The sequence below is a fragment of the Fusarium coffeatum genome (genome assembly GCF_003316985.1).
Source record: "Fusarium coffeatum strain FIESC_28 chromosome Unknown BRIP53273_contig_11, whole genome shotgun sequence".
NCBI classification, from domain to species: Eukaryota; Fungi; Ascomycota; class Sordariomycetes; order Hypocreales; family Nectriaceae; genus Fusarium; species Fusarium coffeatum.
In genome coordinates, this window is record NW_022157810.1 from 48,103 (window position 1) to 62,492 (window position 14,390).

General features: G+C 47.0%; 6 protein-coding genes across 6 annotated transcripts; 3 read left to right on the plus strand and 3 right to left on the minus strand.

Moving 5' to 3' along the window:
• Nucleotides 1-1,937: 1,937 nt before the first annotated feature.
• Nucleotides 1,938-3,215, plus strand: FIESC28_00477 (uncharacterized protein; the record flags this gene model as incomplete). The annotated part of the gene is made up of 1 exon (XM_031154628.1): nt 1,938-3,215. The coding sequence occupies one exon, from the start codon at nt 1,938-1,940 to the stop codon at nt 3,213-3,215; it is 1,278 nt and encodes a 425-aa protein (XP_031021285.1).
• A 1,015-nt stretch (nt 3,216-4,230) lies between these two features.
• FIESC28_00478 (uncharacterized protein) lies at nt 4,231-6,873 on the minus strand (the record flags this gene model as incomplete). The annotated part of the gene is made up of 7 exons (XM_031154629.1): nt 4,231-4,254; nt 4,307-4,873; nt 5,325-5,584; nt 5,635-5,750; nt 5,799-5,891; nt 5,939-6,426; nt 6,478-6,873. The coding sequence occupies 7 exons, from the start codon at nt 6,871-6,873 to the stop codon at nt 4,231-4,233; spliced, it is 1,944 nt and encodes a 647-aa protein (XP_031021286.1).
• A 361-nt stretch (nt 6,874-7,234) lies between these two features.
• Nucleotides 7,235-7,654, plus strand: FIESC28_00479 (uncharacterized protein; the record flags this gene model as incomplete). The annotated part of the gene is made up of 2 exons (XM_031154630.1): nt 7,235-7,519; nt 7,574-7,654. The coding sequence occupies 2 exons, from the start codon at nt 7,235-7,237 to the stop codon at nt 7,652-7,654; spliced, it is 366 nt and encodes a 121-aa protein (XP_031021287.1).
• Nucleotides 7,655-7,931: 277 nt separating this feature from the next.
• On the minus strand, nt 7,932-8,477 carry FIESC28_00480 (uncharacterized protein; the record flags this gene model as incomplete). The annotated part of the gene is made up of 1 exon (XM_031154631.1): nt 7,932-8,477. One exon carries the CDS (start codon nt 8,475-8,477, stop codon nt 7,932-7,934), a length of 546 nt encoding a protein of 181 aa, XP_031021288.1.
• A 386-nt stretch (nt 8,478-8,863) lies between these two features.
• On the plus strand, nt 8,864-10,179 carry FIESC28_00481 (uncharacterized protein; the record flags this gene model as incomplete). Its single annotated transcript, XM_031154632.1, has 3 exons — nt 8,864-9,218; nt 9,269-9,595; nt 9,644-10,179. 3 exons carry the CDS (start codon nt 8,864-8,866, stop codon nt 10,177-10,179), a joined length of 1,218 nt encoding a protein of 405 aa, XP_031021289.1.
• Nucleotides 10,180-11,556: 1,377 nt separating this feature from the next.
• FIESC28_00482 (uncharacterized protein) lies at nt 11,557-14,080 on the minus strand (the record flags this gene model as incomplete). The annotated part of the gene is made up of 9 exons (XM_031154633.1): nt 11,557-12,515; nt 12,563-12,763; nt 12,818-13,012; nt 13,067-13,325; nt 13,376-13,573; nt 13,623-13,697; nt 13,751-13,876; nt 13,927-13,982; nt 14,035-14,080. 9 exons carry the CDS (start codon nt 14,078-14,080, stop codon nt 11,557-11,559), a joined length of 2,115 nt encoding a protein of 704 aa, XP_031021290.1.
• Between the last annotated feature and the right edge of the window lie 310 nt (nt 14,081-14,390).

The following is a 14,390-nucleotide window of genomic DNA, read 5'->3' on the forward strand; positions in this document are numbered from 1 at the left end:
TTCGCGCAGTTCGCCCGCGCGGGTGGTGTGGGATTCACCCAGGAGTTTACAGACATTTCCATGACTTGACACGGAAGCGATAATTAAGCTGATCACTAGTATTTTGAAGGTTCCTGAAATTTGCTAAGAAAAAGTGCTATTGTGATGCACGCGTTGATACATCAGCAATAACCTTACAAACAAATGTCGGGCATAAGCATTGAAGCAACGGCGAGAACATGAGATCCATTGTTGGACTCCATTGAGAGGCCCGTTGGGCGCTTCCCCTACACAAATGTGTAGGCCTTTTACGCATTTGTGGAAAAGGCCTAAACATTTGTGGAAGCTGAAGACGCCCCGGAGACTTTTAGCCCCATCCCCATTAACCTCATTCGCTGGGTTTCCCCCATGGGAGAGTCGTAGGACCAACCAGCAGCTCTATAGGCCGCCACTTCCAGTCTCTGTTTCAGTCAAACCTCTGGGCGTCTGCGTTGGTTCGCAATGGTGTAGTTCAGTCAAGTCCAGCATGGCTGTGCTCTTTATCTACTTTGCTCAAATGTGCGGACTACGATTCCACGGTCGTGAACAGTACTGTGGCTAGCCACAATTGTGAAGCGATGGACGCAATCGTGGAAGATGAAGCGTCAATAATATTATATATTTCGCCTTCATGGTCCTGAGATGCAGTGAATTGCACAACCAGAGATCTATCTACACCACATCCTATATCACAATGTCTGATTCAATTGAAAGTTCAAAGAGGTTGGTTCATTGTCCGTAATTCAAAGGCTGTACGCTAAAATTATTGTACCTACAGCTTTTCAGCCCAATTGCACACGAGTCAGCCATACAATGACCGTGTGCAAGACTGGCTGTTGGACCCAGGTCTTGACCTTCAGGGCAGACTGCTGACGGGCGGCAGCACAGCACAGCCACAGAGTCCTACACCATCCAAACAGAAGCCAACAAAATCAACACCTAAGGCACATATTTAGGGACATTGGGAGTCGCATGAACTTGGAGCTGTCATGATGTCATCTGTTTTACAATGTACTTTATCGCAGTAGATAATTAAAACCAAGTATTGATGTTCCAAAGTAACAAATAGTAGGGTTTATGTGGTTATATTTTCATTGTTAGACAAGTTAGACTCTACGCCTCAAGCTATATCTGCTCGACGTACCTCCTTAGCCAAGTCTTGTAGGACTAACATTTGTCAAGTAGTACCAAAGACGGTCAATCAAGGCACTGAGGTCTAAGTAGCTTTTATCATACGTTTGCCCCCAAGCTTTGCGCCAACTAAAGAGCCAGGTCTCGGCTATCTGCACATTGCGTCTTATTTGCTGTCGTACACCCCTCCGTGTGTATATCTGGACTCTGGGTCTAGCAGGGCACCCTCGTCTGCCTTGTGACGTTGATTCTTCCATTTTCAACCATCCTGCTGCCTCGTCTTTGACTCCCCCGTTTCCATGGTTCTCGAAAACTTCACAGCTTCTATCAAGGCTGAGGCATTGCGATACTAAAGCCTTTCGTTCATGCACAAACGAGGAATCAGTGAATCTATTAGGGATAAGCAAATGAATCTTGACCGCAAAGCTGGAGGTTTTGAGACTAACTTGCCAAATGCATTCTCCTATGGGTATTCTAATGTTGGCAAGGGGGCTACTGCACCGGTTAAGAATAAAAGCTCGAGCTGGAATGGGAATTCACCCCGAAGGCGATCGACGGTGCCATTATCATCGAGTTCGCAAGCCCAAGAACGTATGTCTGGCACGGCATTGCAATCAAAGCTATCAAGTAAGATATATCGATGTACCTCTTGCAATACAAGAAGGCTAATGGTTGCTCCACGTCGTGAAGAGTCTTCCCTGGCGGGTAAGACAGATCTTTATAATCCCGGACCTCTGGGCTCACAGATGTATTGTGGCGATCTACATCGGGTCGCTTCAGTGGACAGCATGCTTCCCCTACGGCTTCAAGCGTTCCCCGACACGTCGAGCCTGGACATGCTTCTTGATACACAAATAGATCCTTCTCTGCTCCCATTTACTGAATGTCGGATGCAATCGTTTGATGAGCCGATGAAACAAGAATCGCCTCCTTCAGATAGCAAGAATGCATCAAATCCTTCGAAGAGGCCTGCTGGGGACAACAGAGCACCTCAGAAGAAGAGCCGCGCTACTCGAACACCAGAAACGATAGCTGAAGCCGATGGGGACGGTGGTCAGGATGAAGAAAGCAACAACGTCAACAGATGTGTAGAGTCATTTGCGTGCCCCTTTTACAGAAGGCACCCAGAACGTTATTTTGATTGTATCAGCCTCAAAATGCCTCGCATATCAGATGTCAAGCAGCACATAAAGAGGCGCCATATGGCGAACTACTCTTGTCCGAGGTGTTCCAAAGGATTCTCAGCGCTAAAGCCCTTCCAAGAACACGTTCTGCAACAGGATTGCTCAATGGACCTCTCAGAAAACATTGACGGTGTCTCACCCGCTATGCATGACGCCCTCAAAGTCCGTTTTGAAAGGAGTTTGTCACCGAGCGGTCAATGGCATAAGATATGCAAGATCGTGTTCGGAGATACCGATGATGACCAGAACCCGTTTCATGGAGGAGTTTTCAAAGAGATTACAGGAATAATAAGGGATATTTGGACAGAAGAGGGACAGCATATCGTTTCCAATGTGCAGAGAACTAGAGATATGCCAGAGTATTGCGCTAATCAGCTACGCCCGGTAGTATTGGAACTCCTGGCCCGAGTAGAGACTCGATTCGAACAAAAGGTTTTCGACGGGAGCTCAAAGGAGCGCTCTAATAGTGTCGAGAGTACCTTGGAGAAACCCGCAGTCGATTCAAAACCAGGGCCTACTCACGGTCCGTCTCCAGGTTTTCAGACCAATTTTGCTCCTCACGATACTGCATTGTCATCTTCTAATTCAGGAATGACATGTGATCTTTGTGAAAGCTTCGGCTCATTCAAGAGAATGTGCGGTCTTTCTATGCCCCCTGGATCACAGGATCAACAGACTGAGATACCATATCCCGATTTCACTATAAGAGACTTGTCGTTTTTGCCGTTTTCAAGCGATGGAGACAATTGGCAAACCATCGAGCGACACAATGGTATTCCGAAAGACATCTTTGAGCCTGCCTATCTAGAAGGTGTGGGAGATTGGACGAACGTCGTGGACCTAACACAAGAAGATGAGATACTGGCAATGGGGGACTCGTAGGTCGCGTTTCTTCTTAAGCTGACTCCTTACTCGTCCTCATATTCGGCCTTTCATATTGCCATGTGGCTAGGACTGGGGCAATCCAATCATTACGACAAGAATGGTTACCGTATCGCGGACACGGGCGGAGTTGTTGCAGTTGACTAAGATTAGGACTTCTGGCCAAGCGGATCTTGCCTTGGGCGAACACGGGTATCTTTCAAACGAAATGATGGAAAGGGTTGGTGTCAAGGTATGTGCAGAGGCCAGTATTGGTGGCATCATACAAGTTCCAAGAGGAAGCGTCGGCTTTGGAGCATATGAAACCCCTGAAAGACATGCCGATGGTTATGAGACTCCTGAATGAGAAGGTTCCAGCAGACAGGTCGACCCCTCATTGAATATGTAATTTAACAATCTGAAGAGCTCATGGGAACCGCATAGCAGCTTAATTTCAACAATTATATTCACTGTCTGGCTTCTAGGATATGTTGTTGGTCTGAAAGTTCAGCCGCCTAACAAGGGACGATCGAGTTATTTCTGACTATGTATTGGAATAAAAGCCAGATATCGCAAGTTAGAGTTCATTGTAAACACAAAAGGTTAATGCTTATATCGAAGTAAATAGCTCTCTATGCATATTACAAAACGATCAAATCTAAACGCTCCTGGAATATCTCCTGTAATTTACTCCGTTAAGTTACTAGGAGTAAGATATAGACGGGGTCACCTTGGTGTAGGTAAGGCTGTTTTGATTTTGTTAATTACCAGGGGTGGAAAAGCGACACCAGGACGTCTGCTCAACAAAGACTCAGGTTGGGCTCAGGGAAGGCTCAGGTCAAAGGAGCGACTGGTCAGTGGTAGGCGAGAGAGGAAACACTCGAAATTGATTTTCACATTACGTATCAGGCAGCTTTCTGTTTTCTAAGAATACCTTCTATAAACTAATATCTAACGAACTTGCCAAACCTAACGAGTCCATGCTGTGATCAATCTTGTCCGGTACTTTTCTTCCTTTGTATCCTTAACTTTCCCCTTACCGGAGGTATGGGAAAATGCCCTATACTTACAAATATAGGCCTCTCATGAACTGCTTCCACATCATAATGTACAGCCAGATACGCCAAAAACAGCTTCATCGCGATAGCGGCAAAGTTTCTTCCAGGGCAAGAGTGCTTTCCTAGTCCAAAAGAGAGATAATTCTCGGACGTCGAAACTAGCGAGTCCTTGCTCCCACCGTCCTGGACAAAACGAAAGGCTTCGTAGTTGTGAGCAGCAGGATAGATATCCTCGTCGTGGTGAATACCCCAAACAGGAACACTGACGCGTGAGCCTTGGGGGAGATGGATGTCGTAGCCTTTGAGATCTAAACCAGTAGGCTGCATAACCTGGACTCCAAGGGCTTTTATGGATGTATGTAGCCGGAGAGTCTCCTTTATAGCGCTGTCTGCATACTTGAGATTGTTGACAGTCGACTGGTCTACCTTCGCCGAGAATGCGGAACGGCCTTCTTCCTCTAGGGTCTTCCAGACTTTTTTCGCTGGATCAGTTGCACAGAGGTTGAAGAGCGTGTGTGTCATAGTTAACGTCGTGGACTCTAAAGCGGCGAACATAGTAGCAAAGACAAGGCAGGCTATCACATCGGCCAACCCTTCGCAGGGCTCCTTCTTGCGTAGAGCCTGTTCGATATGCCAGGTCAGAACATTATCTTGTGGAATGTCTTCGACATTTCCTCTTTCCATTGACGTGATTCTTCGTTCGATTTCTGGCCTGACTGTCTTGAGGGCTCTTTTCATATACATTCGATTGAAGAATGAAGTAAGACGAGATAAGATTGGTTGTAGAAAGGGTGGGAAGAAGGACAGGACCAAGGCACTCGGGACGACTGCAGTTGAGAAATTTGACAGGTTGTCCAGAAGGTCTTCGTTGGGTCATTGCGAACGGTTAAATGGGTATTGACGAATGGCTTGATTATATCAATCCAGTAACAACTTAAAATGGCTAAATTACAATAGGAAATCTACACTAAGATTCGTGTAAAACTGGAACGCCTCCTCAAGACCGCCAATATCGTATCCCATAATAACCAAGTAATCCTGTCCCCGACACAAGCGTCGTCAACACAAATACCAAACTCGTGACGATACCCTGCTCAAAGAAACCAAGCTGTGTGCCCTTCAGACGTCGCTTCATCTCAGGAAGTCTCTTCGTAGCTTCCACCTCCAGCGCTCTTAGATCAGCAGCAGTCGAAGTACCGAGAATCTTAGTCAACTTCTCATCCGTGCTGGACTTGCTGAGATACTTTGGCTTGGGGCGAGAGAAGAGGTCTTCGGTGTATATGGCGTTGGTGTTGGCTTGGGGAGGGGAGCCAGCGGGTGCGATGGGAGAATCTGAGAATGTTAGCTTGCGGTTGATAGAGTCTAAAGTGTAAAGCACTTACAAAGGAGCTGTGTGGGGATCTGGTTGACATAGCTAACAGCTGTGTCGAGGAATTGGCATGTGTACTTTGCCATTGAGGGTGTGGTGAAAACATAAGCTGCGGCCAAAGAACCGACACTAGATAGAATTAGAACAGTAACTCGAGGAGGCCTATGAGCAACTTACTCTCTTGATGCGTCAATAGCATCGTCCATACTTGTGACAGAGTGAACAATCAAAGTAGTCTCCTCAACCTTTTGTTTCAACAGACTCGACGATCTATCAAGTTAGCAAGGGTTCAACTTTCTGGAAGTTTCAAGTCATACCTGTTCTGAACGTCAAGAATAACACCGTTAGATCCAGAAAGCACAACATGCACACTGTCGTCCTTCTCAACTTCCCTACTCAACCCTGTTCTCACAGTACGCCCCTTCGCCGGCGCTGCAAGAACCTCGGTAGTCTTCTGCACGAGAGCTTTCAGCAGGTCCTTCTTGACCCACTCGTTAACAAGAACGACGTCGGGTGCGTAGGGTGCTTTGCCTTGTAGGGTGAAGCGTGCTGATACTAAAGCTTGTGCAGCGGAGGCAATGTCTGCGTCTCGCTCAACGAAGGCTATCACGGGAGCTTTAGGGTCTGAAACCAGATGGTTTCGAAGAATAGGACCTGTTGAGCCATTTTGGGAGACGAGAATGTGAGGTGTGTTGAGATCTTCTGGGGTGACGGGTTGGGTTGATGTGGCGAAGATATCTCTGTCTAGAGAGGTCTGGATGAGATTCAGAACCAATTTTGGCGTTTCCCGCAGAGAGTTTTCGGACTATGATTATCAGTACCAAGACCTCCATTTCCTGGGGTAAGGCAAGCTTACCTGAACAATAACGCAGTTTCCAGCCGCAATAGCAACAGCCAGTGCAGAGATCAATCCATAAAACCAAGCATGAGCAGCCGGTTCAATGACAACCACACCAACCGGCTCCCGAGCCGTAAGATCATCCTGTCCTTTCTTCACAGAATATTCTTCCTCAAGCTGCTGATCAGGGTTGATAGAGTTATAAGCATCTGCAATAGTCTGCAGAGCGAGACAATACTCGACTTTTACCTCTGAAGTCTGATTTCTTGAATCCTTGGCGATGGCATCTTGAATTGAAGAAGCATTATCCGCTAGACCACTGTGGAGGAAGCGCAGTTGGTCTTTGCGGTAGATTGGGTTCTGGAGACGGCCGTCGATTGCGGCGGACCGGATTGCGGAGAATTGTTTCGCCATCGTAGAAATCTGTCTTGACCTATCTTGATTTTGCAATATGATGAATAGAGGACATCAAGTATTTGTTTGCCCATCAGAAGTAATAAGTTCAAAGACACTTTTTTACGCCCACTTCTCAGAAGAGGAAGGTCCAGCAATCCGGGGTCCCCGGATCGTCCATCGGTTCGGGTGTTTTGGAATTGGGGAATGTCGTCCTCCTCCACATCCCGAGTGGAGGTCACCGTGAACTTGAACTGCCGACTCCGGGTCTTCCGTGTAAAGTCAGCAAGGGGCCTAGAATTGGATTTCAGGTCATTCGATAATACCAAAAGGTCTTGATTGACTCCATCGCCAGTTCTCCCCATCATCACCAACATCCAAGATGTCAACCACAACAACCCAAACTCACGTCCAGAACGGCTCTTTCCACAGCGCTGTCCTTCGGGACTACGAACTTCATCATTCCCAAAGCCGTGAAGAATCACCAGCTGCTCACTCACCTTCGAACTCAGTGGACCATCCTGAATTCGACCTGCCGCATCGCCGTGTTCCTTCTTACAGACCGCTTAACCGCAATCCAGAGCATATCAATGGCGTGAGAGTTTATACAAGTACTCCTGAGCTGTTCTTCATTACTGCTATGTTTCGAGGATTGAATTTCAATGCTGTAAGTCGAAATATGAGAGCATAATTTGATGGACTTGGCTTACTTTTGGTGTAGGGTGTGGCGCAGACTTGGAGGGCTTCTGTTGGGAGGTTTACGGATAAGGTTTGGAAGTATCCTATCGGTGGGGAGTTCTAGGGGAGCGCAGTATATCGACTTTTCCTTGGGACTTTTTGTTTAGTTTTGAATAAACAGCTAGGTATCTATGTTTCTCTATAACGAATATTTGTCCGTTACCACCATCTACAATTTTGTTCGCAAGACTGGCGCTATTGATGGAATTTAGTAACATGAGCCTGGTATGAGGAGCCTTTGAAAATAAAGAGTCGCGTATGATCTATCAGCAAGTCGCCTGATACCAGGAGGAAGGGTGGTAATAAAGGCTTTGAAAAATAGCATCTTTTCTATAAACTATCTACTCAGAAGCCTTGACACCAACCATATTTCCATAATCTTCACCCATCTCCTTGCCATCGACAACTGGCTTAGTAGACGGCAAAAGCACATACAACATCCTCGCCCATTCCGTCTCACTACAATTCCTCCAAGCATGCATCGTAGCCCTCTGAACACAAACATCTCCCCGCTTAAGCACCCTCTTATCACCCGAGTCCAAGATAAGTTCCACCTCACCCTCCAACACAACACCATAGTCCATACTGACAGTGCGATGCATTGGTGACATGTGGCCTGGGCACATGTCTACATATCTCAAAACTGTGCCTGTTGAGACGCTCAGACCCGGGGCGTTGTTGAGGAAATCTTGGTAGGACGACATGTCTGATGACAGGTCCGCGGGGAATTGCTTTGTTGCATAGCCCAAGGCGAAGTGGGCTTCTTTGTTGGGGAGGGCGTAGAAGGGTGCGTTGGAGTCGATTGTTGTGTCGACAATTGCTTTGCCCTCTTCATTGTGGGTTGTGATGAAGCGTTGGGTTTGTCTGAGTTTGCCTTCCAGAGCCATTGTGATGTCGAATAGATTTGTTAGTGTGGTGTAATGTGATATGTTGTTTTCTGACAGTATTGAATATTGAATTGAGTTAGGTGGGTTATTCGTCTTGTCGTTTTATGTTGTTGTTTCATGATACCTTATATCCGGTCATTTCCCGGGATGATGACTCGGGATGTGGAGGATCTCCAACTCGGCGACTTCTCTCCTGCATCCGATCGCCCACTTGGCTATGCGACGACCCTTCGCGGGGTCGGAAATAGAGTCCGAGCCTAGCGCGGGCTGTTATTTGATGTTAAGGTATCGTATCGTATTTGGTAGACATCCCATCTTATTCCTTGCCGCTTTGTTCGATTTGTGATTTTATCAAAAGTCAAATTGGACTCGAGACAAAGATCACCATGGCAGCTACAGATTTCTCCAACCACTTCTCAGAAAAGAACATTCCCTTCGGGATCGCTTCATCTGAAAGTCACAAAGAACCTCAAGCTGTTACCAGATTGGGCAACACTGTCATCTTCCTCCAAGATCTGGTGAATGAGCTGTTCAAGGATGTTGAGGGTCTGACAGCTTGTGTTCTTGGCCAGTCAACCCTGAACGACTACGTAGCTTTACCCAAGAGCGTTCACCAGAATGTTCGAAGCCAAATCCAATCAGCATACCAAAAGGGCGGACTCGATGCCTTCCCGCCGGGTAGCAGAGAAGACATCAGTGGTGTTACAATGCACTTGCCCATGGAAATCAAAGACTTCGCCGGTAAGACCACATCCCCTCCCAATCACAAACCGATCACTAACTTGAGACAGATTTCTCCTGTTCACTCGACCATGTCATCAACGCAGGTCGTATTGTCGTGAATAACCCACACCCACCACCAGGCTTTTTCCACTTCCCTGTTGGCTACCAAGGTCGCACAAGCTCAATCGTCACTTCAGGCACAGACATCGAGCGTCCTTACGGTCAGTTTCGCAATCCTGTGGACGGTTCTATCATCTACGGACCTTCCCAAAAGGTTGATTATGAAGTTGAGCTTGCCGCTGTTATTGGAAAGCCTTTGGGCATGAAGCAGAGATTAAATGCAAAGGACGCCGAGGAGCATATCTTTGGTTTTGTTATTCTAAATGACTGGAGTGGTAAGTAGAAAGCTGTTCTGATGTGGATGGTACTGACTGGCCTTCCAGCTCGCGATATCCAGGGCTTTGAGATGAGCCCTCTTGGTCCTTTCAACGGTAAAAGTCTAGGAACATCCATCTCCCCATGGATTATCACCCTCGACGCTTTAGACCCCTACCGTACACGCTCCCCAGCCCAACAAACCCTCTCAGCATCATATCTCCAACACCCCAACCCTTCCACCTTTTCCATCACAATGAAAGTCGAGCTCCTCGCCAACTCAACCACGACAACGCTTGGCACATGTCCTGTCGAAGCTCTCTACTGGACTCCCCAACAAATGATTGCTCATTCAGTCAGTTCTGGCAGTGCTCTTAGAACCGGAGATATCCTTGCCACAGGCACAGTTAGTGGATCGGATGAGGCGAGTAGAGGCTGTATGCTTGAGACTACTGAGGGTGGAAGTAAGCCTGTTACGCTGAGCGACGGGTCGAAGAGAGGCTATCTTGAGGATGGGGATGTTGTGAGGATAACCGCTGTTGCTGGAGATGGGGTTGGGTTTGGGGAGTGTGTTGGTCAACTTACTCCTGCCCGAGCTTACTAGACAATTGTTCCTCTCTACAGATGAGTTCTGAGAATACAAGATCGCATGTTATGCAAGCTTTAGTGGCTGCGAAGGAGCGGTAGGGTGGGAATTCAGTGTGATATCGTTACTTGTCGAGGGTCTTCTCCCAATATGTCCTTTGATCCACATTCCTTTCTTGTCAGCAATTTTGGAAAGGCACAAAATTCCAGTCGATATGTTTAGTGTGATCTTAATCAATAGTGAACAGATGTTCCCATTCGCGAGTCAACGGTTTGATAAACCAAGAAACCGATAGCGGAACCTGGCAGTTATGTATCTTGGTAAGTCAATAATCATGCGACTTGTATGGCATCCTGGTGCAGGCCTGAGTGGCGAGTTCGAGGGAACATGGCTATGTATCAGGTTACTTCATGACGGTTAAGTATTGATTTGAACTGTACGAGTTGATGAATGAACTTGAAAAACTCAAATAAATAGTTTAGGATAGTCTTTAGGCCACTTTTATGCATTGGAAGTCTAAAGTTTAGGACATGGTTTTCCTAAAATCATCAAGATAATCCATAAATCTGTGGGCCCCATGACCCAAACACGTGATTCTATTCTTTGGCGTAGCTATTTGAGATCCGATTTCTGTTCAAAGGTGAGCCCATCATATTATCTGCTCCTGTATCCGTAGTCCCATAAATCTGCAGTCAATTTCAATGCAGTAACCGTGTAACCCATAATTACCTCTCCCAAAATATACCGTTTGTCCACAGTTATCTGTTATATGACCATTGCATCATTAACGCCCCGTCCAAAGAATACCGGTGTGATTGATCACTTAGTCGCTTGTCGAGCGTCTGACCTTTTCTTCCAATGCATCCAGCCTTTCCTTTAGGCTCTTGTTTTCGTTTTTGATGTCGCTTGTAGCTTCCGAAATCTTGTCTCGGATATATGATCCGATTGCGCTCGTGAAACATTTCGCCCATTCGTCAAATTCTGGTCGAGATAGCTGTGGAGGGTAAGCCCGATCATCTTTCTTTAAGATCTCGTATCCATCGTGACCTAGTTGTTTCAAATGATTGCACACTAACCCTACCAGCTCTTCAGCGGTACCTGAATCATCTTCGATATACTGCAGGATGGCTTGAGAAGAAGAAGAAGAAGAAGAAGAATAAGAAGAGACCTAGCAAGAAGTAAAGGCAAAGGAAGAAGCCCTGTGCCTAGGAAGGCCGGCTGTGCCTTTCTTAGGATGACGAAGTCAGCATCAAGGTCTTGTAGAGTCCTACTAATCGTCTGCTATAGCAACTCTTTATTTAAGTAGAGCTAGAAAGTAGCATTTATACGGAGATAGTATTGAGTATAATATTTATATTCTTATACTGTAACATACAATTCATTGGAATGGTTTCACTACTCAACTCTCTTCGCATGAGAAATATCATCCACACCCCTTCCACTCTCGACCTTACTCTTGACAACTCCGTACACGGGAATCTCCGAAAGACCAGTAGCGATATGATTCAGAGTCGGCAGGCTATCCCATGTACCAGCGGTCAAACTCAATTCTGCGCCAGTTCCAACTAAACTCTTCTCAACCTTTCGAGGGGTGCTTTCCAAGCCTTCCTCGATAAACACAGGGTAGGCCGCGTCAGGAACACCCGGGTTACCCACGGAAGGGACATAGCGGTAGATTAGTTGGCCTTGCTCTTCGGGTAACGGCGGAGCGCCGGGTGGTCCTGATGGTTTGGGTGCGCCGTTGGTACCGTTTGTGTGACCGGTGGACTCGCTGATATTATTGATCGAGATGTCGACGAATTTGGTCCCACGCCAACTGCATTGGATATTTGTAGCGGCTTCTTTCTCCTTCACGTCGATCTCGCAATACAACTTTGGCATTCCAAGTTCCTCTCTTCCTGAGATGATAGGATCCGCCAGATTCTCCAGGAGAACAGCCAAGAAAGATCCATAAATCTTACTTCCATCTTTCTTCTCATACTGTACGCCATGAATCCAGAAACCGAAGTATCTGTATCCGCCACCACCCAACCACTTCATACCGTTCAGCTCGGTACAGGCGAAGGTAGCTTCTGCGACAGTCCCGGTCTTGAAGAAGCTGAATTGGCGTGTGGGAAAGAGAGTTTTGAGATATGTTGCTGAGGACTTGAAGCGAACGGAATATGTGGTGAAAGTTGAGTTTGCGCCGTCATGGCGATGGCCCATAATATCCTGTCGTGGACTTGGTACAGGACCGAAGGATAATGGTGATTTCCAGTGAAGGTTCTTGTTCTGAGCGTATAAATGATCCTTGAGTTCCTTGGTAGAATTGTGCCACTCGTCGTGTTCGAAGTTATAATTGAGGAATTGGTAGACTAGACAATTGTCAGTCATGCTCTGAAAAGAGAGATTGGTTGCTTACTGTTGAACTTAGCGCGTTTCTCGCCATGAAGATCCTCACCCGCCATTCTCGTAAACTCTTGGACCTTGTGGGCTCTTTCATCTCGAATCTTCTCGTAAAGTGATAATCGTGATGCGATGTCGTCCGGGGTTGTGCCGAGGGGTAGTAAAGCTGCTAGTGAGGCTGCGTCTTCGATGGCGATGCCTCCACCTTGTCCTTGGTCTGAAGTTGGAATTGTTAGTATGATTCCCGGAGAATGGTTTTGGGTTGGCTTACGGGGTAAGAATGGGTGAGCGGCGTCTCCGAGAAGTACCAGCCTCTCCTTGTGCCAGGTTGGAATTCGGTCCATATCAAGAAGAGTCCAAAGCTTCAGTTCATCGGCGTCCACTAGTTCTAGGAGTGCTTGGACTCGTGGCTCGAAGTCCTTGTACACCTCTCGTAGCAATTCCTTACTACCACCATGGCCCCAACCTATTTCCAACATCAGTCCAAGGGTCTTCGGATCCCAGTTTAGGAGAGGCTTACCAGAAGTCTTGTTTGCGCCAGCAGAAAGCTCGCTAGGGTGAATAGCGACAAAGTTCATGAATGTGTTGTTTGAGCAAGGATACATAATCAATCTGCGATCATCGCCCATCCACATCGTCATAAATCCCGTGCGCTCGGTGAAAACCTTGGTTGTTTCCGTTTTGCGGATGACATCGTGAGGAACCAAGAATCTGAAAGCGCTCTTTCCTGAACCAAAGGGTTTGATATCTGAGCCTGCAACGATATTTCGAGTTATTGACTGGTAGACATTAGCAAAGTTCAGAGCTGATGGGATTGGCTTTGACTTACGCTGACGCCATCGGCACCGAGAACGAGATCTCCAGATACTGAGGTACCATCTTCGAACTTGACAGTCGCTGTTGACGGATCGACATCGACGACTGGGCTGGACGTCTTAAGGACAGCTGGCGTGCCGGCTCCTTCGGAAGATGTGGCTAAGCGTTTGAGCTCTTCGTGGAGACGGACACGATGAGAAAGCACCCATGGCTATCTAATCGTCAGCAAATCTCCAGACACTGAAGAGAAGGAAACCCACATTTTCCCAGATTGATAAAGGTCCTGTCAAGTTCATGTCAAACTTGGTCTCGCCGGTAGCAGTATGTTCGCAAATCTAGAGCAGTCAGCCAGTGATTTTTCCACCCTTGAGATTATCAAATTACTTACTCCCTCAACAGGGTTGGCACCAAAGGTCTCAGGGTAAACCCCAAGTTTTCGAAGGATACCATGACAATTTGGTGCAAGGTGAATAGCAGCACCGACTTCCCTCGCCAACTGTGATCGCTCGAATAACTAGAGCTTGTGAGTTTACTGGTCGGTCGTGATAATAGACTTTGACGTACCGTTACATGGTGACCTTGTTTGCGCAGGCCAAGTGCCGCGGTGAGTCCACCGATACCTTCAAAAGGTTAGTTGGCGCTAAAGTTTGTCTGATCCCTGTCTGCGCTCACCCGCTCCAACAATCAACACGTTCAAAGGCTTTGCTGTGTCTGTCATGATTGCAATAAACAATTTGCTTGGCAAATAATGATGATAACTTCAAACGCAATCTTCGAATATTGTTCACTGCCTACTTAATATCCATTTCATCCGCTATTACCCACCATCAAAGTGTCCTCCCACGGACAATATTTCCCCCAGTTGCCCGCTTTCGGGTGTCGGCCCCACGTAACCGAAACATCACAGGCTCGGAAACCCCCCACCCAAGTTGAATTGGAGTCAACCGAAAGATTCGGGGAATATCGACATCGGAACATAGTGCCATTGAGGGGAAGATCTCCACTAGGAATTGCATCAAAATGGCTAT